This window comes from Meleagris gallopavo, chromosome 15 (genome assembly GCF_905368555.1).
Source record: "Meleagris gallopavo chromosome 15, MGAL_WU_HG_1.1, whole genome shotgun sequence".
Classification (NCBI taxonomy): Eukaryota; Metazoa; Chordata; class Aves; order Galliformes; family Phasianidae; genus Meleagris; species Meleagris gallopavo.
The window spans coordinates 16,846,748-16,869,643 of record NC_139418.1 but is presented as its reverse complement, the minus strand read 5'-3'; the positions used below and the strand labels follow the sequence as shown (position 1 = coordinate 16,869,643).

At 56.9% G+C, this 22,896-nt stretch overlaps 1 protein-coding gene across 3 annotated transcripts in view; it reads right to left on the bottom strand.

Moving 5' to 3' along the window:
• Window positions 1-21,674, bottom strand: part of ARHGAP26 (Rho GTPase activating protein 26) — a 99,504-nt gene extending 77,830 nt beyond the window's left edge. For 2 of the 3 annotated variants that reach the window (XM_085236859.1, XM_085236861.1), the window contains exons 1-6: window positions 21,251-21,671; window positions 6,047-6,142; window positions 5,118-5,179; window positions 4,748-4,819; window positions 3,338-3,439; window positions 951-1,061 (exon numbers count right to left, since the gene is read on the bottom strand). In XM_085236859.1, the coding sequence (XP_085092985.1) occupies window positions 951-1,061; window positions 3,338-3,439; window positions 4,748-4,819; window positions 5,118-5,179; window positions 6,047-6,142; window positions 21,251-21,404 (597 nt within the window). In that variant the 5' untranslated portion in view covers window positions 21,405-21,671. Of the gene's footprint in view, window positions 1-950; window positions 1,062-3,337; window positions 3,440-4,747; window positions 4,820-5,117; window positions 5,180-6,046; window positions 6,143-21,250 lie in introns of all 3 variants that reach the window. The other variant, XM_085236862.1, reaches the window with a different exon arrangement.
• Between the last annotated feature and the right edge of the window lie 1,222 nt (window positions 21,675-22,896).

Genomic DNA, 22,896 nt, shown 5'->3' with positions numbered 1-22,896 from the left:
TCTTCCAGCCCAGTTTGTCCTCCTGCTTCAATCAACCCCAATGACCCAACTGATATCCAAATCCCCCCCCCTCTGCCCCTCTGCACCACATCACTCTGAACTGCACTGGGAGCTGAGATGTGCCACCAAGCCAGGCAGTCACAGCCTGGTCATGCTTCTCTGGACTCAGAGCTATTCTTCACTCAGAAGGAATGACTCCTTGCAAACAGCAGAGGAGGTTTTGACTCTACCGTGTATTTTTCACGGGTAGATAATAATAGGTCAGGGGAGAAGGGTTTTAAACTAAAGGAAGGGATATTTAGATTAGATGTCAGGGGAAAGTTCTTTACAGAGAGAGTGGTGAGGTGCTGGCACAGGCGGTCCAGAGAGGCTGTGGATGCCCCAACCCTGGAGATGAGAAAAACCAGGTTGGATGCGGTCCTGGGCAGCCTGATCCAGTACTTATCTAGTGGCTGCAGCCCTGCCTGTGGCAGTAGGGTTGGAACTTGACAATCCTTGGGGTCCCTTGCAACCCGAGAGGTTCTATGATTCCTAGAGGAGCAGCAGAGGACTTAGCAGTGAGCAAAAGGCAGGTCCTAGAAAACTCAATTCTTTCCTCGTTCTGTCAATCCTGCACTCTTTTCCCCTGTAAAAGATACAGTCTCTCCAGATTCTATTTTTTTCCCCCCACTTGAGCCCATTCCCTTTGCAGCTGTCAGCAGGCCCCACGGCCCTGTCCCTCACAACAGAGATGCCCACAGTACATACAAAGAAATGCTTTGTGTATAGGGGGCTGAGCCCCACACCAAGGGCTTTTCCTAAGCACATCTCCTGCCCCTGCCCCCAAACCTGTCCTATAGTAACAGGGACGTAGGGACACCCTGTGCCCCAGCCTGTCTCCCCATCGACACAGTAACACATCCCACAGGAATGCAGTTTTGTGGGATGAAAAGGGCTGGGTGTTCACTTACAGGCTCCACAAACTCAAACATCTTCCTCTCCTGGACCTCTTGCACCTTGAAGACATACTCCAGGGAGACCTCGTAGAAATGCTGCCGAACCAGGTCCACCTGGCTGTCTGCCTGCAGGCACCAGGAGATGAAAGAGGAAACACGAGGTCAGCGTGGCTGGGAGCAGCCAGCCCCATGGCACGGGGACAGCAGGGGCTGACGGGAGTGCGTCCATGTGGGATGCTAACTCAGCTTCAGACATCAGTCTGGGGCTGGACAGATGGCACAGTGATTAAATAGAAACCTGATTCACATGAACAGGCTCCTTCTTCAGCTGAAAAAAAGTGTTTTTGATGACTCACGTTCACACCTCCTTGACAGCTGGGTAGAAGAGCACGAATTAAAAGTGAGAGAAAGGAGAAGTTGCTGCATACTTGACAATAAAAGGCAATTCTGCACTTTCTGGAAAGCAGTGCATCGAGAGGCTGCCAGCAGCACCACGGGCTCCAGGCAGTGACACACACATCCCACCATGCCACCAGTGAGGGCTGCTCCTGTGCCAGGCCAGGGGACAGCACGTGCCCTCTGCTTGGAAGATAAAGGACAAGGGAGCAGAAATTGGGATATTCCCCAACAGAAGGGCCTCACTGTGTGCTGGAGCAGAGCCGCTGCACTGGCAGCAGGGTAAGGAACACAGGCATCCCCTGCCTCCTTCCCCAGCTCACTCCTGGTTTTCCATAGGACAGAGCCATAGAACAGAACATTTTCTCCAAGACTGGCCTGCAGCACTTGTGCTGGGTGTCTGTGGTGAAGAGGCGAGTTTACAGCAAACTGAGCACTAAATATGATGCAACAAAAGAACTTTGCCAGGAGTTAAACAACCGATTAGACTCAGGGTGTTATTTAATTGGTCAGTAGCCAAAGCAGCAGAGACTTCCCATGGTTTCCTTCTCTTCTTGCTTTGCTGCAGCAGTCACGCATGTGGCCACCACCACCTTCCAGATGTGGACAGCAGGAAGAGATTAGGAAACATAAAACACCAAACTGCCCTGACACAAACTCTCCTGTCTGGCTGTCAGGGTGTCTAAGACTTCAGGCTGCTAATAATTAGCAGGAGTTGGTTTTCCTAAAGCGTTACCATTTCATCAGCAACCTTCCTGTGCACATCTGCCATAACTGCTTTTTGTAATGTCTCAGGGGAGAAAGACCCCAACTCTTGAACCCAGGAGCAGCAGCAGCTGGTTCCAGCTTTTGTAGCAAAAGTCAAAGTGTGGGGTGGAAGATGCCAGCAGATGGCACCAGCATCCAGCACTGCTAAACACACCAGCAGCCCGTGTTGCACGGCACAGCACATGCAGCCAGCATCCCGCATGGCACAGCACCACACACAGCATCTGCGTGGTACAGCACACCAACAGCCCACACTTAGCTGCCCTGGCTCCTGTATTGCTCCCATGCCCTGGGCAGGACGTGACACCACAGTTCTGTAAAACACTGCCGCAGCCACAGGTGGCTCCTTCTCCACAAAGAAATCCTTCCACTCCAGTATCTCGCCATAGAATTTTAAACATGAACCAAAATATGAGTTTAAAAGGTTACTGAAGAGCCACAAGAGTGGAGCTCTGCACCTGCTGGGATGTAGGGATGCTGCCACGAAGCAAAGTGCTCACAGACCCAGAACAACCCTGCCAGGACAGCCAGGCACGTCAGCCCAGTTGCAGACCCCTCTCCAGCCCTGATTTGGTGGAAGATGACTCTGTGCCACAGCCATACCAATCTGCTCTCTTGAAACAGATGGGATCCGCACACAGTTGGGCCACCAACACCTGAGCTGCCCCAGTGCAGAGATCACCACTGTTCCCACCAACCCCTCGGTGACATGCCAGCACTCTGCCCAGAAGTGCGGGACCTGCCCCAGCCCTGGGCAGCTCAGGAATTCCAGACATGGAAGAAGTGATTGCAAACGCAGAGTTCTCATCCAGTAAGAGCATTTGGCACAGCAGCAAACTACGTCCCAAGTAACAGGCTCTTAAAGCAGTTTAGAAGCACTAAGCCTGATCACTCTTCCCACGAAGCTCAAAGCCAATGCAGCCACTTCTAGAGAAGGAGAATAAAAACATACATGATTTGTTATGGCACATGGGAAGCCTGCAGCAGAACCAGTTCCCCTACTGCTACACTCTTTAATTACAAGCTCTCTATCCTTTTTGATTGCTATCCATTTTGGGATCTCTCTGACTTACTCACCAAAACAGCTCTGTCCCCTTTGATTAAAGGAAGAGGGAAAAACCTGCCACAGTCAGCGCAGGAAAAAAAGTAGTTTATAGCCAAGAAAACCAACACTAGAAGATGCAGAAAATATTCTGTGCAGTTACTGCTAGACACTGAAAATTTGAGGTTGCTCTCACCTCCTGGAGCTGGGATTCTTTCTTCTTGGAAGACAAGTTTAAGTGCTTTTCTAGGACACCGCAGTACTTCTCAGTCTCCTTGTCATATTTCTTCTTGGCATCCTGCAGAACAGAACAAATAGTGTGAGCCTGGATCCGACAGCACCACAACAGCCGAGGAGACCCAGCAGCATGCTGAGGACACTGCCCGTGGGACCCACCCAGGGCACAGGCAGCAGCCCCCAGCCCAGCATTCAGCTTCCTGCCCTTAACCCTCTGCTCAAAGATGTCCGTGCAAGGCCACGCAGCTGGCTTTGTTTAAAATTAGTTCCAAAAACTGATAGCAGCCCTAAAGCCACACCCAGAGCAGACACGCTTTGAAGAGCCCAAGTTGGACAGTGAAGGGAGGCAGCAGCAGGGAGCAGCTCCCTCATCTGCTTCTCATTACCCAGCCGCGCTCAGCTCCAAGGCACTGATGGATGCTGGACTGGCAGCCACGAGGTGCTGCAGAGGGACCGGCAGCAGCACCCAGCCCACAGCCCTCTGTGGGGCAGAACAGCAGCCCTTTGCAACGTGCAGAGCTCTCAGCTCTTGCAGACAGCCATCCAGAACACTGCAACCCCAAACACACCAGCACCAGGGCACAGAGGGAACAGCTGGGCTGACTTCTGGACTAAAAGCAGCGCTGTGCAGAGCTGCACTCCCAGATTGCCCAGCCAGGGGACACCCAACCAGTGCCTCAAAGGCAGCAAGGCCCTGCCCCGTGTACCGACAGAACCCAGTACATCAGTAGCTGGTGCTTCTGTAGGATCCCCCTGGAGGTTTTTCTCCTCTGGCTGCACAAGTCAAACCAGAGCTCCTTGGGACAGGACACACCACTGCAATGCAAACAGCCCAGCTGGCTGGCACGTGCTCCTTGCTGTCAGCAGCAGGTTGTTATAACAACAGCAGAGCCGCGGGCAGTGCTTCGAATTCCAGAACAAAGGCAGGAAAGAAAGGCGGGCAGGGACAGGCTGTCCCACAGCAGCCTGGGACACATGGGTGTGTTCCCGGGTTCGCCCTGCCAGACAGTGCCCAGATCTCCAATGCACTGGGGCCCAGCGAGCGCAGAACTGAAAGGTTTCAGGTGACTGAGAATTCAAAGACTGAGGATTCACCTTGCAAAACGTTAATTCTGGTTTGGAGGAAGAAAAAATCTAACTGTTGGTCAACAGCTCATGTTGGAGCATTACTTGCTTGAGGGTGAACCAGGAAACACCAAGGCGCTTTATGTAAGCTGGATCGTCCTCGTCTCCCTCCCACACCCGGGGCCAGCAGAGCCCGTCCCTGTTGCATACCAGATCCCAGACAGCACCAAGCAGCTCTGAGCTCTGCCCCAAGCCATGCAGAGGCTCACAGACCCAACAGTGATGCGAGGCCAAAGCCACCTACCTTAGCAGCACCAATCTGCTCCTTGCGGAACTTCTCCAGCGGTGTGATCAGCACCTCGCTGGCGTTCTCAATCTGTTGGACACAGAGTCACCCTGTGGTCCCCAGCTGGGCAGCATGTGGGCACTCTGTGTCCCACTCAGAGCTGAGAGCTGTGCTGCTGACCACCTCTCTCCGCCCAGTCCCTGCAGACACACCAGCACTGGGGCTGCTGTACCAAGGATCCCTCCCTACAAACTGCCATCACCACCCACTGGAACCCACACTCTTCACCCTCCTCCAGCTGCACATAAGATTAGGGGTCAGAAAGGAGCTGAAATGCTGCTGCCAGACCCGCTCTCCATCCCCAGGCTCCCCACTCCCAGGGCCATACCATCCGCATCCGCTCATCTTCTAGGTTCCGCAGCACTGTAGCAAACTCCTGCAGAGACTTGGCTGTAAGGGACACATGGAAAGCTTCAGAATTTAACAGCATTTTCTTTTTTAATTCTGAACATCGAAGTAGCCATAGCATCACATTTCTAGCACTCGTTGCTGCTCAGGCTGGCTCCTGCTGCCCAGCAGCTCCTATGGCAGGCTGGCTGCTGTGGGCATCAAGCAGCAAGGGGCCTGTCCCAAATGGCCAGGGAAATAACACTCGAATGCAGCAGGCACGGTGTATGCACTTGAGACAGAGCCTCACTTGGATGAGAAAGCTATTTTGGCCGAGAGACCAGCACAAATCAGCAAGAAAATCAGGACTAAAGCTCATTTGCTTTGTTGGCTCCAGACTACATACATGCACAATGAACTCTAAAAGTCCAGTCCAGGCAGAAACAGGGTAACACTGAACAAAGCAGGTGAAGCTGCTCCCTGGCACTGGGAGATGCTGGGCGCAGTCCTGCCAGACCCTCACAGAGCGCTCACCCACAGCCCTGCAGTGGCTGCCTGGACCTCCTGCAGGCATGCAGCCAGGCTGTGCTCCCCTCCTGCAGACCACAGCCACTGGCAGTGCCTACATCTCCAGAGCCTTGCCCTCACACGTGAAAGGGCAAATAATAATCTAGATGGTTTCAGATATGGGCAGTCTTCCTCCTTTCTTATCTGGTAGAGGTAGACTTCAGGTGAGAAGCTACAACTGCTCTCCTAGCGAAGGCTCTGAAGTTGATGAACAAGGAGAAATGCACTGCTTCCAGAGAGCAGGGAATGGCTCTGGTGAACCTCTGGGCCCCCCCATGTCCGTGTTTGTCCCTGTGCACGCACTGCTCTGCTTGGGGTTGGCAGCACAATCGGAGCTCCCACCAACCCACCATCAGCTCTCACCTATGCAGATCTCATCGTCTGTTTCAGCATCGCCGATGCAGCGGAACTTAAATTCATTGAGGGAATCCGCAAACTTGCGCTTGGCTGATGACAGATCTGTGAGAGGGGAAATGCAGACGTCAGCATGGGAACTGGCACAGGGTCCCACCGGCCCCCCTGGGAGGGTTACACCCAAGGGCCCTCCAAGCAGGGCAGGCACCAGAAGTGAGGCTCTGCACTGCCCCAAAGAGCGAGCCCTGCCGCAGCACGGCTGTTTACAGGCACTAATGCAGAGAATGACTGCTTTACAAGTCACAGACTCTCTCCAAGAGCTGAATCCTATTAAGTTATTACTCGAGACGACCTGAGCGGATCCAGGCTTGGCTTTTCGAACCGGCCCCATGACCCTGCACACACATCCCGAGGAACCACAAAGCTACAGGCCTGACAGGAACTTGTTCTGAAGCAGCACAGGGACTCTGACCACGCTAAATTCCCCGTGCATTTCATTCAGTGTTCTCAACATCCAGGGAGCTTTTCTCTTTCTGGCAGATAACGAAAATGTGCGTTCACACAAAGACTGCTCCTCCCAGGCACTGAACACCAAACGAGAGCTGTGGAAGAATTCAAGCATTCTGCTTTTGTGGTGGGATGAGGGAGCTGAAAGCTTTCTCCAAGCACTAAAGCTGCTCTCCCAGCACCCGCTTCTATCCCCAGAGCTAATCCTGCCTGCAACTCAGCCCAGGAGCAAAGCTGCACCCTGCACAATGTGCTCCTAATGCAGCAGGACCACAGAGGAACGAGGAATGGACAGCAGGGTGCAGTGGTTGGGGGTACTTGAAGAGTGACTGGGGGTGCTAGGTTTGCCCCCAGCCCTCTGGATCGGATGCTGACACCACAAAGTCAGAGGGGAGCACCTGCACAGCCTAGGATGTGCAGCAGCACCCCCAGCACAGCGCCCAGCTTTGCCCCAGGGAGGCTCAGAGGCTTCAGCCTGGCTCAGAACAGCCTCCTGCTCCTCTGGTATGGTAAGGAGGAGGATGTTAACGAGGAGATGACGCTAATGACTCAAGGAGCCATTTCCTCTCCACTGGCTCCACACTGACCCCGGCCACACTTGGGCTGCAGGCACCCTGACCAAGGCTGCTGTCCTCTCACTGCAGGCTGGGCAGGGCAGCCCAAACCCAAGACGTTTTTGCACTGGTCTGCAGCACTTATAAATAGGCATGGGAGAAGCCAAGAGAGGAGATAACCCCCAGTGCTGCAGTGATAAAGGAAAGTCACTCCCAGCCGCCCACTGAGTGACACAACCAAGGCACCGCCGTGCAGCGGCTGCTAAAAACAGCAGTGAGCTTGGTCAGAAATAGAGCTGGGCAGCACCCAGGGGCCCAGACCCCACTGGCACACCTCACATCCCACTGGCCATCAGAATTCTGGGGAAAACTCCTCCTGTGTAAGGAGCACGAGCACTGCAGCAGCGGGCTGGGAGGGAATGGTTGACTCAGACCTGTTTTCTCCCCAGGCATGAAAGCAAACAAAATCCTGCGAAAACTGGAGAGAAACTTCTGCCCTCCCTCCTGTGTGAGCAAAATCCCGCAGCTCCCCACGCACATGAGTCAAACCTGGGCTGCACACGTTCTGCCTCCAACTTCTCTGTCTGGCTTTGTCAGTTGACCAAAAAATGAGGTAAAACCACCACAAAGGCAGAAAAACTCCACAGGCCGAGCAGCGCAGCTGGCCGGGAGTCCAGGCACCGCTGGGGGCTGGGCCTGCCATGGCCATTCCCCACCGGCCCAGCACCCGCAGGGACACCCCTGGCAGCCCAGCCACAGCTTCACCAAACCCAAATTCTGCCAGCAGGTCCCCACAGAAGATGCTGGCACACGGCTCCATTGCTGCTCAGCACTTGAGCCTTCCTTGTGCCCACAAACACCCCCTGCAGTGTGGGGCAGGGCGCTCAGCTGTACTCTCTGCTCCTCACATCAGCACTTCTAAGTAAACCCCAGCTGCCAAAACACAGCTTGTTCAAAGACCCCAGAAGCGGCAGGCACCCATGCTTCCATGCAGTGTTTTTCGTATGCCATCAGGCAGAACAAGGCAATGAAATCCAGCACCACAGCAGGACTCCGCTCTCCATTAAGGCTTCTTTGTGGCACAACAGAAGCAATCAGAAAGCAAGTGCAACATTCACTTGAGAACAAGAGCAGTTGTGAACAGCAAAGGCAATGCACACTGCTGAGTCACCTGGAGCTCATCCTAACCCCTCTGCACTGCCTTAGCTGGGCCTGGGCTGCCAGTATGGGTCAGTGCAGTCAGCTACACACCGTGCTAAAACGATGGCAGAACCACAATCACCAGAGTTCTCCATCTGTCTGTCCTCTCCCTGCTCTGGCGAAGGACAGCTCCTGCCCCCGCCCTCCCTCATCTGCTGCGGGTTCCTCTCCTTTCTCCATCCCCATCCCGGGTGTTCAGGACAGGCTGTGCTGATGGCAGCACAGCAATTCCTTAGCAAAGCCAACTTGACAGGAAGCAGGCACAGGCACTGCGTGCTGGAGGTCCAGCTGCATAACTATGGCAACAAGCAATCCAAATAAAATGCCCTTTAAAAAGTGATGTATTGGCTTGTTACTGCAATATAGGGTTACCAGCTAAAACATTTACGGGAACAGCTACAGTAGCGCTCCACTCCCTGAGAACTCTGCCCTTCCTGGAGAAGGGTTACAGCTCACACAGGGTGCCAGAATGGGAGAAAGCTGCAGGCAGCTGGGGACGGGCGGTAAGGAAGGAGATGGCGGTGACCCTGCTGATGCAGTGCAGAAGACAGGGCCATGGGCAGGCTGGCAGGGCTGCAGCAGCCTCATCCCAATGGCAGGCTACAGCGAGCTCCAAGTGACAGGGAAGAGCCTGTGGGTATCCAGAAGCTATGTGTGGGGCACGTGGCCCCAGCCAGGACCTCAGCAGGGATCCCCAGCCACGTCCATCATTCCCAGCAGCCCTGTGAGCTGCACCAAGCCCTGTGTGCCCAGGTCCCGCCAGCAAGGCTGCAAGCATCCTCAGAGGCACAGCTGCCAAGGGCAAGTCGTGAACAGCTCAGCTCGTCTCTGCCTGCAGAGCTCCTTCCAAAGCTCACAGAGGCCAAAAGCACAGCGGGCAGCAGCCCTCCAGCCTGGGGGTCCCCCGTGCTGCCCCCCATTCATCTCTGCTGTCCCCAGTGCCACCTCCTCACCCCCACCATCCTGACGAATCGTCCACATCATCCTTCTGGGAAGCGGCTTCTGCTACCACGTGGGGACTGGCGTGCCTGTTTCCTAAACACAAAGCCCTCCCCAAGACATGTGGAAATACTGCAGAAGGGAATTTATAGAACGTAGAAACTGATTTCACAACTCCACCTCCAGCACAAGGAAAACCCCATCCCGGCCCTGCGGCACATGGAGGCAGATGGAGGCAGCAGGCAGAGCTCCTGCAGGGCAGCACCGGGTGCCGCACAGGGCAGAAGCATGGGGACAGTTTGGGGCCGGCTGCACGCAGCACAGCAGGGTCAGTGCTCACCCTGCCCAAAACACTGTGCATGCTCGCAGTGGCGTTGCTACACTTCCTCTGAAGAAAATTGCTTAATAATCTATATTTAATGCTCACTTGGACAACAGGAACCGCATCGCCTGCCCCTTCCTTCCCCGCCACAGGGAGCAGACAGTCAGCTGGATGGGGCCAAGCAGCCCCAGCACAGCCCCACGGGAGAGTCCTGGCAGTGCAGGGGCTAATTCTACACCAACTGCCCTCACCCTGCTGCTTCTCCACGAGGAACACTGCTCATCCCAACACAAGCATCCCTCATCTGGCTACACCAACCGCAGAACCACGAAGGTTGGAAAAGACCTCTCAGATCCGTAAGTCCAACCCCAGCACCATGCCCACAGATCGTGTCCCCCAGTGCCACATCCCCGCAGCTCTGGAGCACTTTGGGGCAGTGCCTCCCTACTCCCTGGGCTGCTGTGCCAGTGCTGACTGCTCTCTGGATAATAATTTGTTCCTAATATCCAACCTGAAATTTTTCCCAATAAGCAACACCCACACCCAGCCTGTCGCTTGCTGGTCTCACAGTGCTCGCTGACAACTACAAAGACTGGAAACCATCAGCTGCTCCCTCGCTGACATGTTTCTTCCAGCTTCTCAAAAAAAAAAAAAAAAAAAAAGCATCTGCTTCCCAACCTATCTGCCAGTTACCATTAACAATCACTGGGGCACAAGTCCTGCACAGACAGCCCCTCCAACAGCCACAGGCTCAGGTGCTTCAGCGCTGCCCTGCAGCTGTGGAGCAGAAAGAGGCCGGAGAGCCATTCCAGCTGATCCCACCAGCAGTGCTGCCCTGTGGGCCATTGGAGCAGCACGAGGCTGCCCTGCAGCTCCCAGCACCCGCAGCCCTTCCTCCACCCGGGGCCGGGCCCAGGACCGCGTGAGTAGAGCAGCATCAGGAGAGCCCACGAGGGACTTCTTGGAACATCTCAGCAGCAATCGTCCTGGCACGGAGACCCAAACACACCCGTTGCAAATAATCTCACTTCAAAGCTGGTCCTGATCCACGCTGCACCCATGCAGGGCCGGAACACCAGCGCAGGAGCCCTTTCTGGCAGCAGCACGGTGAGGGCTGGGGCTCACAGCCCTGATCCCATGAGAGCTCACGGCCCCAGAGCCCACGCCAGGCCGGGACCCCACACAGCTGTCATCACAATTAGCCATGACTCATTTAATAAACAACCCATCCGCCGGGCGGCTGCGGTTAATCAGTGATTTAGTGTGGGACTACAGCTGCTGGCAGGTCCTGCCTTTGGTTCACCGCTCGACTCAAAATAAAAACCACAGAGAGAACAGGGGTCAGTGTGTTAGGCAAGGGACGGTGCACATGCCAGGGGCAAAGCCCTGCAGGTACAGCTGTGCTGCCCACCCTCAGCAATGCAGCCAAACCCCTTAAGCCCGGCCAGAAGAGGCTGCACTGCCTTCAAAGCTCAGAGAGCATCCTCTCAGTGACGGCTTTCTGTACTTTGCTTCCTTTAACAAAAGACAGCACATCCTCCTAAGGAAGACCTGACGCCAGGCAATGGGATGAACTGGAACGACAATGGCTGCACGCACAGGAGGCACAGAGACCAGGCTTTAATTCACACCCACTGTCTCTGCTGGGTCCTCTGCTCCAAGCAGCCGAGCACACTGTGCTGTTCTGCAGCCCATGCATCATCGTATGCCTCGCTTCACACACTCAGAGTGGATTCATACGGCAAAATGTTTGCCAGAGGGACAGAGAATCCATTGTGGGATGAATGGGACTATTGACTGGGCTCAAATAGCAGATCAGATTTGAGTAACACACTGAAGACATGAATTATTTTCATGGTATTTTAAGAGATAAAAGTTCTGCGCTTCACAAAAAACAAAGTCAGTCTTTGGCAGGCCTGCCCGGCTGCACAGCTAGAACTGCTCCCCAGTCCCCGGCAGCACAGCACCCTGCCCGTGCCATCCCTCACCCCACATCGCCAATGTCACCGCTAGTTTTGGGAGCGCTGCCAGCCCAGGATGTTTGTGCTGTGCTCTCCAAGATGCCCCATGAAGATCCAAGAGAAATGAAGCCGGGAGGACGGCAGGTCTCCTGGGAATGCTGCTGGTTTCCGGGAAGATGGAGGAGCCTGCCTTTGGAGTGCTGGGGACAGCAGGTGAGCGCAGCCACAGCACTGACAGCCCCTGACCATGGAGGACAAGGCGAGGCTGGGCACCGGGATGCAGCTGTACAAAACTCATGTAGAACAGAACCAGGGAGAGAACAGCCACATGGGACATCAGAGCCACTGAGCTACCAACTACGTGCCCTACTTCTTGTGCACATAAACCCAGCAAATATCGGGCCCCAGCCCCCACAGAGGGACGGCAGGGGCTACAGCTGGGTTTAGCAGCCCCGGGAGATGTCACCTACATCCACCCTCACTGACCTACATTAACAGCAGGGAGAACTGCAAATCACACGGCACGCAGGGACAGCACAGCATTAACGCCGCGCAGGGCAGCCCTGCAGCTCCGCACCTCTCAGTGCAGCCACAGATGAAGCCCAAAGCTGGCGCTGAGCCTGCACTGGGTGCTGTGCAGAGCTCGGCCCCAGGAGCACCCTGCAGCTCCGCTCACACAACATCAGGCACCGCTTCCTTTCATTCACATTGAACTTGCTGCTCTTCCATTTCCGTCCGATTCGAGGAAGCCGATCATTAATCAGAGCGCTCTTCCTTCTGCCCTGTGTGTTTGCCTTGTTCCTGAATTCCAACCAGCCCCAACCCCTCACTGATCCCCGCACTGCCGAGCTCGCCAGCCTCCAAGCACAGCTCTCATGTAGCTCACATCCTTCCTGCTCAGCTTTTCTCACCATTTGTGCGTGCAATTCCTATCACAGCAAACCCACAGCAGCACCTCCGTGAACAGACCCCACCGCACAGCAGCCGAGGAGCTGTGGGATGCACCCAGCCCCACGGGGACACCAGCACATCAGGGCACGGACCGCGGGCGTGCAGGGGATTAATCCTCCATTTAACCCTCGGTTAGAAATCCTCAACAAGCAGCCAGCAGAGCTTCCAAAAGCAAACAGCAGCAAACCGACAGTTGAGGGCAGGCATGGCATGGCTCAGCACCGCACCTGTGCTGAACGGGTTATTCATGGGGTGAAGCACCAAGGGCTGCACAAGCACGTCCTGCTTCCCACAGAAAGGCCCAACGTGCCAGCATGCTGCAGCACCCAGAAAGAGAAGGGGCGTGAGGCCAACACTGCAGTGGGCCCCTTTGGGCCAAACAGCCCCACAACAGGAAGCAAAGCAGCATTTCCAGGGCTGCCCCGCAGTGTCCGAGCTGCCCATGCTGTGGGCGGCTCCCCAGGGCAGTGCTTTGTGGCAGCATCCTGCTGCGCCCACCATGCACACCCAGACAGGGATCCCAATGCCATCTGGAAATGGGGGATCTGCAGGGTACCCCCAGCTCCTTCTGCCCGCCTGGTGGGGAAAAAAAACAATCAAATCTCTCCACTTCCCTGTCCAACTTCCATGTCTGGCACTTCTCCCCGTGTTTATTTTTGTTCACATCCTGGTGTTGTTTTATGGCAGCCCTCCCCCCAGCCCTTTCCTAACCTGTAATCTCACCAGTAACTGCTGGCGTCTGGCAGCTGGTGAGCTGCAGGGCTGAGCCCAGGCCCTGAGCATGGGCATGGAGACAGGTGGGAGCAGGTGAGGGATTGGAACGAAAGTAACTGGGAATGTTGGATACACTCCCTGAACAGGAGGAATACGGCAAGACAGCAAACCTGGTGACAGCTCAAGTACCTGGAGAATTCAGGGAAGTGGCAATGAAATGGAAAACCACTGCCCTGAACGCAGCCAGAAATGCCAGGGCACGTTGCTAACAGATCCAGAGCACCGACAGGGCTGGGAAAAGGCATCCGAGAGCAGCACTGCTGCACGGAGAGCAACGCGGACAAATAGGGAAACAGCTATCATGTCATTCCTGTTTGCTGTTTGCAAGCCTGAAGCTATGACAGACATTCCAGGCTCGTGCCGGGCAGTGAGAATTCCAACAGTTGCATCCCTCTGCCTGCAGGACACCGTGCTCCCAAGCGCTCCCCATCATATCCCCATGCTGCGCCATGAGCACCGCAGCAGCCCAGCCACTGTTTACTCCTCTGAGCCCTCTCTGTTTCTCTCTTCGTAAAACCTGGAAGAATAACTCACAAAAACAGTGCAGGTTACTTGACCCTCATTGATGTAATAATTCATTGGCTGGAGCCTGGAATCGCATTTCATTAAAATAAAATGCTCTGCCTGAGACAGTTAATCAATTTACAGGACACTAATCCAAAAGAAATTTGCTCCTGACCATGTTAATAACCATTAGGAGCACAGACGGGCGGCGGGGCAGCCCGAGCACAGTGCTGGCAGCATCTCGGCACTCGGGGACCGTCCCTTGTCACAGCCCCCGACCAGACACCATGTGTGGGAGCAGATTACTGCAGGCACTAGCCACTATTTGGATTAGTTTGTTATTAAATCTAATTTGTTAATAGCTGGCCTGGCAGGGAGCCTGCTTGACTTCTCAGGAGGCAGGTGCCAAAGCATCGGGGTGCCTTTGGGCAGGGGGTTGGAGCAACAGAGCTGCCCCAAATCCCAGCTCAGAGAGGGGCAAAAGCCAGGCAGCCACCAGCAGGGACCGAGGAGCCCCCACTGCTGGGGCAGGGGCTGCATCCCAGCACAGCGTGGGGTCAGCAGCCCCACAGCAGCCTCCCCTTCCTCCCAGGGAGCTCACGGAAATCCTTTCGTCTCCGGTGCTTCTTCACCAAAAAGCAGGAAAAAATCCCACCATGCGCTCACGGAAACGTCCCTGACGAATGAGTCAATTGTTCCTGCTTCAACAGAAGGAAAAAAAAAAAACTAAAGAAATACACAAAGTACCAGCAGAGCCTGCAGAGGCACAGGCATGATGGGCAGCCCAGGACAGAGCTCCAGGACACGGCATAAGCCCAGGTCCCACAGCACCCTGATGCCATCACGGTACAGAGCTCAGCGGGAACCCAGTGACGCACAGCCACCAGCACCAGGCAGGGCCCTCCAGCCCCCAAATTCTGCAAGAAACAGAAAGAGCCACGCTCTGCACAGCCCCGCTGCACACACGGGCCGATGCTGCTGCCGGCTGCAGAGGAAGAGCAGGGCAATCCCAGGGAACGGCTCTGTTTTGCAATGTGTTATCTTTTGTAAAACATCGCTAAGCAACCAGTATCCGATGAGGGCACCATTCTGCACAGACAGCGGTTCAACTACAGAAAAGCAGCAAAAGGAAACCATTATTATTTCAAGTACTACTGAACAGGCACACCCAGGTCACTCCACAGTTACACACTTTGCACGGACTCCCCCACGCTTCCCCATGAGGTCCCACAGCCGCCAGCAGGGAACAATGCTTTGCACACCATCAGCTGTGTTACTGTGCCCACTGATGACAGCAGAGCCCGCAGCTCCCCTGCAGTGACCACGGGGAGCCATGCATGCAGCACTGGAGCTCCCACCCCTGGAAAAAAGTTTATATTTTCCAGCAGTTTTATGAGCTATTTATTGCCTGCCTGTAGATAAACAGCGCGTATCTTTTCAAAAGAGATTCCTCGCTGCCGCAGCCCGGAACAAAGGCAGCATTTTTGTCTTTAGGACAAACACGGAGCCGTCAGGCCGTGCTGGCAGGGCAGCTCATCGCGTCCCCACCACTGGCAGGTCCCCAGCAGACAGGGACAGCGCGGCCACCAAACAACAGCTGGGGCCACCACCGCCTCCCCAGGAGCTCCAGCTGCAAGAAAACGCCGCCTTCCCAACAACCAGGAAAAAGAAACAGCAAGAAGATTAAAATTAGCAAAGAGACCACAGCAAAGGGTGTGCACGTGAGCTGACGGAGCGCTGCCGCCTGCCAGCCTGCGACAAACGCCGCGTGCCCAAATGCCACGAGCACAGAGGAAGCGGCATCTGCGGCCCCTTCCTGAGCGCCGCCGGCCGCAGCACGTGTGCTGCAGGAACCATATGGTCCGGGGGCTTGTGTGCTTCGCATAAACCCCGGCGAGGAACGAGCTTGGCATTAACACAGACAGCATCCCCTTCCCGCACTGCACCGCGGCCAGCGCTCCGCCGAGCATCCCAGCGCTGGATTCCGTGCCCTGCAGAGCCCACGCATGCGGCACTGTGCCCTGCAGCACTATGAGCATGGGCATCACCCAGCCTGCAGGGAAATGCAGTGCTCTGCTCCTCCGCGCACCCTGGGACCGTTTGGGCTGCACAGACCCAAGGAGCACGTGCCTGCTGCAGGCACCACTGAAAGCCACGGAGCTTCGGCACAGAGCAATTAACGCAAACAGGTGGAAATGCCTTCACAGCATGGAGGGAATGTGCCAGGAAAACGGGGAAAAACAGGCAGAGTGGCTGCGCTGACAGCTCCTCACATGCTCGGAGGAAAGGGGAGATGATGAATCACGCGGAGCAGCAGTGAGGCGAACAAGCTGTGCGGAGCTCAGAACAAACTCCCCCCGCTTTCTCTCCACTCCCCACCCACAATGGGTCACGCTAAATCTATTCAGCACGCTGCACATGAAACCAGCTCGTTTGGTTGTGCTTCAAACCATCAAGGAAAAAAAAGAAAAGTAGAAACGTAAGTAGCGATGAATACCTGGCACAGCACAGGGCGAGCTGCTGGCAATGCCAAAGGGAAGCAGGAGGGCTGCCCAAAGGGCTCGGAACCAGAAGCACAGCTCAGGACCCGGCACATCACCTCTGCCGTACCTTGAGCAGGCGGGCTGCTCTGGGTGTCCCTGTTGGCTCAGGATGGGCAGCAATGGGGTATGGTGTGAACCAAGCATGGGGCTGGCAAGGCAGCAGCTCTGCACTGAGCCCAGCCTGGGGCCGAGGAGGCGCACACCAGGTTTTGGGCTGCCCATGCAGGAGCAGAGGGGCACACGGTCACCTCTCCACCTTCACAGGGAGGAGCCCAAAAAGCACAGCTCTGCTCACCCATGTGCTGCAGCCTGGCAGGATGCTGCCCCCAGCCAGGAGACAAGACCTGATGGCACCAGGTGATGGACTGCTCCAGGCAGGCAGCAGGCACTGGCACTGTGCCGGCCTTATCTCACCACACCGTGCGATGTGGCACAGGGAGGAGCCGTGGGGCAGGAGAGCACAGGGCTGCATGCCAGAGCCCCAGCACCGCCATGGAAACAGCATTTCCTTGCACGCAATTCAGCGTCAGCACGGGCTGACACCCCCTGCCCAGCCCACTGCCCCCAGCACACAGGCAGTGCAGTGCTCTGCGCTGTGGGAGCGGAGATCAGCTGCAGCAGTGCACCCACAGCCCTGCAGAACTGCCTCTGGGCACGGCTGCACACCACACCAGGAGCACGAGCAGGACCTGGTGCTGCAGGAAGGACACGACATCGCACCCCATACCCTCCTCTTGGATCCAGCCACATGCAGCTTGCATTTTCCCCCGCAAAATACAACGAGCATTTTCCTGAGCAAGGACAGCAACTCAACCTCACATCACCACACCGTTGCATCGCAACGCACACCTCCAGGTTCAGAGCTCTACATGAGCAAAAGCTCTGTCAGGGAGCTGCATCCCAGGGTAATTTAAGTAATGAGTTCACAAATTCAAACTCTGCTGCCTATCCAGACCCGGATGCTCAGCAGCCTCTTCCTCTGGTGCAAAGCCCCAGTGCAGCAGCAGCACCTCTGGTACAACAGAGTGCCGCCACACAGCAGGACGGGGCACAGGAGGACCTGGGGTGCCTGCAGGGCAGACCAACGAGCCCTGTGCCAGGAGGGGCCAGTGGTGCCCAAGCAGAGGACACCGCCCCTGGACCACAACATGTGAATGAGTGAATGCAGCACCTGGCAGCAGGAAGGCTGCGTCCAAGCGCTCCTTCTCAGCATCAGTCAGCAGCTGCAGACTTTCTGCTGCCCGAATGCTTTTTAGAATGAGGCTGTGACACACGGGTTGGTGCCCAGCCCTGCAGAGCTGACAGCGGCTGCACAGCAACTCCTCCAAAACTCACAGCAGAGACCTTAGCAGCAGCAAGCACCTCCAGAGCAGGGCACTTTCCTGCTGCTCACCTCCAGCAGGGAGGCAGAGGAGGAGCTTTCAAGCTGTGCTGAAAGTGAAGCAAAGTATTATTAGTTGTACTACATCTCATTTGAATAAAATTCAAGAAAGCTGCTAAGTATGTGGCTACACGAGCCACGCAGGTCATGCAAAAGAGGCAAAGGCGCTCCAGCCCCGAGCTGCCAACCAAAGGCTGCTGCCACACCAAGTGTTCCTCACAGCCCTCAGAGAGGACAGGGAGGTGGAAAATCCACCCTGACACGGCTGAGCCCTGAGGCTGGGGCCGGCTGCAAAGCTGCACCTTTGCTGCAGGAATGAAGCAGAAAAATCAGAAGCAACTCATCTGGAAAAAAGAACGAACAAAGTCCCACGTTTCCCAGCTCAGATCAGTGCAGGATACCTCATGGACACAAGCTGGGTGCTCTGACATTGATATTCCATGCAGTGAGATGGGACAGGGCTCACCACGGGGCTGCTGAAGGTTGGGGAGCTGGAACAGATGTACTCTCAATGTGTGAATGTCTTATTAATATAGAGAACATAACCCTGCGTGCCTGCTGGGGATGCCCTGCTGCTCAGAGCAGCATCACTTAGGGCAAACACACAGGACATCATACGAGCTGCAGGCAGCACAAACCCCAGCAGAGAAGGAATCCGTGGCACTGTCAGAGAAAGATCCAGAGAAGGCAGTCAGATTTCAGAAGCACGAGATACCACCACCTGCTGCAATTACAGCACTAAAATAGGAATTGGGTGAATAATGGAGCTGGAGCATCAGAAGGGCACGGAGGATAAAAGCAGCCATGCAGCACGGAGCTCTCATGCTAAGCCACAGTTCCACCAAGAACACTGGGCAGGACAGAGCCAGGTCACCGCTCAGCTGAGGGGCCAAGCACGGCCCATGGTAACCTACATGCCCACACCTGGGCTGCCAGTGCCACATCCCAGCAGCGCTGCCAGGGCACAGCCGGAGTTGACCCAACACAACCCCAGCGCCAACCCCACAGGGTTCATTTTCAGTATCCAGAAAGCACGGTGCTCCTTCCCCTTCAAAACTGAGTCCACAAGAGGTGAAGCTATCTCCTGGTAATGAACGCGTCTCCAATCATTACTGCTTCCACCTGCAAAAATAAGGGCCCATGCTGGAAAGGTCAGGGTTGAAGCTCTGCATCTCAGCCTCTCCTCTCCCCAGCCCGTATGTAGGGCTTGAGTTGGTACAGCTTCCTCCACAGAGGAGTAGGGCGAAAGGGATGAAAGGCATCAGAGCAGGTGTTTGGGTTTCTTCACCCCACGTTCAGCACAAGGCCTTTTGCTCAGGCAACACCCAGGGTGCAAAGCCTTCACCCAGGTGTACACCTCCAGCAGTATGATTTGGAACTGGGCTCACGGAGTGACACATTTCCTTATTCCCAGAATAAGCCCTGTTTATATCAAATGAAATTAATTGTTTGGGTCGAACAATGGCAGAAAGTTTCACTTTTGCTTCCAGGCGAGCTGCAGCTACAGGCACAGCCCTGGGCACAGCACAGCAGCCATGCAGCAGAACACGCACCGAGCACCCAATGGAGGCTGCTGGGAGACGAACCACAGCCACACACCTCTGCAGACACTGCACACAACAGATGGGCAAAGCTCTCCCTGAAGATGAGAGGGGAAATCACAACTACCTTGTCTTGTTCGTTAAGCTGTGTGGCAGCCGTGGAAGAGTCCCTGCGCACAGCTTGCCCCTGGTGCACACACTCAGGGAAGAGCACAGGGTGCTTTGCACCACGCTCCCATTTGCTAACTGCTGCTGGGCAGAAGCAGGGAGCAGGACAAGACAGGGCACCATGGAGCCGCACGCAGCCCTGGCTGGAACTTGGGTGCACAGAGCCCTGCAGCAGTGCCAGCCCTGCTCCCCCATCACAGCCATCACTCAGCAAGGACAGAGCTGACATTTGCATCCCACCACCAAGCATCCGGATCTGCACGGCCACCAGAAATCCCAAGGCACACAGGGACATGCAGGCTGCACATCAGGACCAGTTGGGTGCCTTCAAATTACCGCCTGGGAGAGGGAGGAGCAGACAGAACGAGGCGGTCAGGCACAGGGCTGCCACCCTCACCCACGGCCCCAGAGTGCAGGGAGATGACAGCCCTTGTCACCATGGGACATGGCCCCTGCAGGGGACACGGGGAGGGGCACTAAGTGTCAGCAGCGCGGGCACCACAGCTCCCGTGATGGAGAACAGCAGAACAAGTTCGACACACGATGCCCTGAGTGCATTATTCATATCCCACTTCAGGTCTCTGCGTTTGCAAAACTTTCTGAATAATTGATGGCTGGTGCACGAGGGAGGACGAGGGACGCGCTGCACTGAAAACCAGGTCACCTCCATGCTGGGGCACACAGAAGGGAGACAATGGGAGCGGGGCAGATCCGCGCTGAGAAGAGTGGTATTTATCTACACTCACAGCCACATACACCCAGAGCTGCTCAGACATCACAGGGCATTTTGCAAGAGCAGTCCTACAAACAAACCTTATTTCAGCCTTCTAGATTGTCACTTATTGTAGTGAAGCTACAAAACCTACACATCAGCACCACCTCTACCCTCACACAGGGCACACGCACGGCATGAGAGCAGCTCCACAAAACCCACGGGAAAGGTCTGACACCAGAACACAGCAGCGAGGCCGATGCTGAACCAACAGCTGGAGCATGGCTGCACCCTGCAGCGCCGCGTCCCTCGTGCCCAGCACCCATCTCAAAACAAAGAGGATGTGAAATGTTCGGTAGAAAACGCAAGAGGAAGGAAAACACAAGCGTACGTCGCCAAGACTTCAAGCAATTTCGGTTCCGTGCCGCCGCCCTGAGCTGGGGGCCCCGGGTGCACAGCCCGTATCCCAGATACGGCAGGGACGGACAGACGGACGCAGTGATGGAGGTGGGAGCAGCACTTGGCAGCCAGGCAGGCAGTGTGCCACGCACCCCTACCCAGCACACCCCGTGCACAGTGGGATCCCCTCCAATCTCAGACAACCACGAAACAACACAGCCCACCTGGCCCACCTGCCCCGCACCACAGCTTGTGGCAGATCCCCAGATCCACACCTGCAGCACATCAGACAGCCTGACCGGGACCCACGCATTTATTCCTTAAACGTTTCCAGCCAAGAGTACCACAATTCGTTCAGGAACGACACGAACGCTGCAGGCGCGGCCATCACCGCGCCCCAGCCCCGCAGAACCACACGTGTCCCAGCGGGGGCCGGGTCCCGTCCCGCCCGACCCGCTGCCGGGGGACGCCCCGGCGACCCCGGTGACCCCACGTGGGATCCCCCCGGGGTGCCCGCAGAGTCCCCTGCATCCCGGCACGGGCGCGTCGCGGGGATCGCGGCGTCACTGGGACGCGGCGCGGGAACGCTGCGGGTGCCGGGGCTGCCCCGTGCCGCACCGGGAGCGCTGAGAGCGGGGCGGGCGGGGCCGGGCCGGGCCAGGTGGGCTACGGGAACCGGGGCGGTGCGGGGCCGGGCCGGGGCGGCGCGGGGGAGGCAGGAGAGGCCCGGCCCGGCCGCCCCCCGCCCCGCACTTACTCTTGAGGGCGACGATGAGCGACTTCCCGTCCTTGATGAGCTCCTTGATGAACTTGTTGGTCTTCTCCAGCTCGGCCTCGTGCGAGCGGAGCCGCTCCCGGAACTGCGGGCTGTCCAGGCAGCACTCGCTGAATTCCAGCGCCGGTAGCCCCATGCCGCCCGCAGCCGCACCGCGAAGAATTAACAAAAAAATTAAAAAATATATTCTTTCTCTTTTTTTGGATGAGAAGCGCTCTCCTGCCTCTCAGAGAGCCGCCGACGCCGCGGGGCGCGCCCCAGAGCGGGCCGGGCCGTGCCGAGCCGTGCGGGAGCGCCGGGGGCGCCGCCGCTGCCGCCGCTCTGGGGCCGCCGCCCGGGCAGGGCTCGCGCCGAGCGCGGCGCCGCCTCCCCCACTCGCTGCCGGCCCGCGCCCCCGCTTGGCCGCGCCTCCACCGCGCTCGCAGCCAATGGGCGACCCCGCAGCGCGGCGCCACGCCGCCCGCGTCTCGCCGCGCCCCTCACGGCCGTGGCCCCGCCCCTCCGCCCTCAGATCCAATGGGGGCGGTGCGAGCGCCGTGCGGGTGGTCTCGCGGGGCTGCGCGCGCCGCGCGGTCCACGTGTCTCGTTCCCTCTGCGCCCGCGTTAATTGCGCCCGTTAATGAGCCCGCGAGGCAGCACCTGAGGCGCAGCGCTGGTACTGCCCAGCGGGACGCGCCGCCAGACCCTACTACCCCGTCCTTACAGCGCGTCGTGCAACGGCCGCCCTGCTGGGTGAACGCAGGGGGCTCGTGGACAGCCCCCCACCGCGAGCTCCTGGGATGAACCTCGGGCACGGGCGGCTCCCTCTGCTCGCAGGTTTTGCATCGGCAGCCAAAAGTCAGGCAGTCCCTCAGTAGTGATACAGGGACGCACGCGGTGCGGGCCCCGTGGGTGTGAGAACACGCGTTCTGGTGGCAAAGCCGAGCGAGCCCTGAGCGAACGCCTGCAGCGCGTCCCCGGCAGCGTGCCCCCAGCCCGCGCCAGGGTGGGCAGACGCGCACTGGGACACCTGGCCCTGCCCACCCGCGTGCAGCCAGCAGGAGCCACTTTCGTGGCAGAGGATCACTTGATCGCCGGCTGGCCGCCGCGCCCAGCTCCCAGCGCTCAGCACAGCGGGCAGAACCCCGCGCTGCACGCAGACCCGTCCCGGACGGAGCGCGGCGGCTGGGCGGCATTCCTGTCCATTCAGCCGTGAAACGCACGGCCGAGCCGGAGCCAGCGTCGTGCTTTTTGCAGACGGAAAAGCAGGCGCTTCTGCACAAAGGCTTGGGGCGGGCGGTGCTGGAAAGTGAATCCAGCCGCGTTTGCTGGGCCGTGGCACAGCCGCCCACCGCAGCGCCCGCTCCGGCAGGTCGGATGCGCGACCTTCTCAGCCGTCACAGCGCAGCCGGAGTGGGGCTGAGTCACCGCCTCCCAGCACGGTCTGCAGGCACAGCTTTTTGCATGCGGTCTCCTAATTACGGAAGGGATGTAATACTAATTACATGCCTATCTTGCAGGCAGGATATAAAGTTTAATTAGCTGTCATTTATGCCATATGCACGGAGCCCTGTAAAAGCACTAGATGTTGTTATTTGGACTATGCTCCTTTTCTTTTCTACACTATACAAAACGCAGCAGCACATATT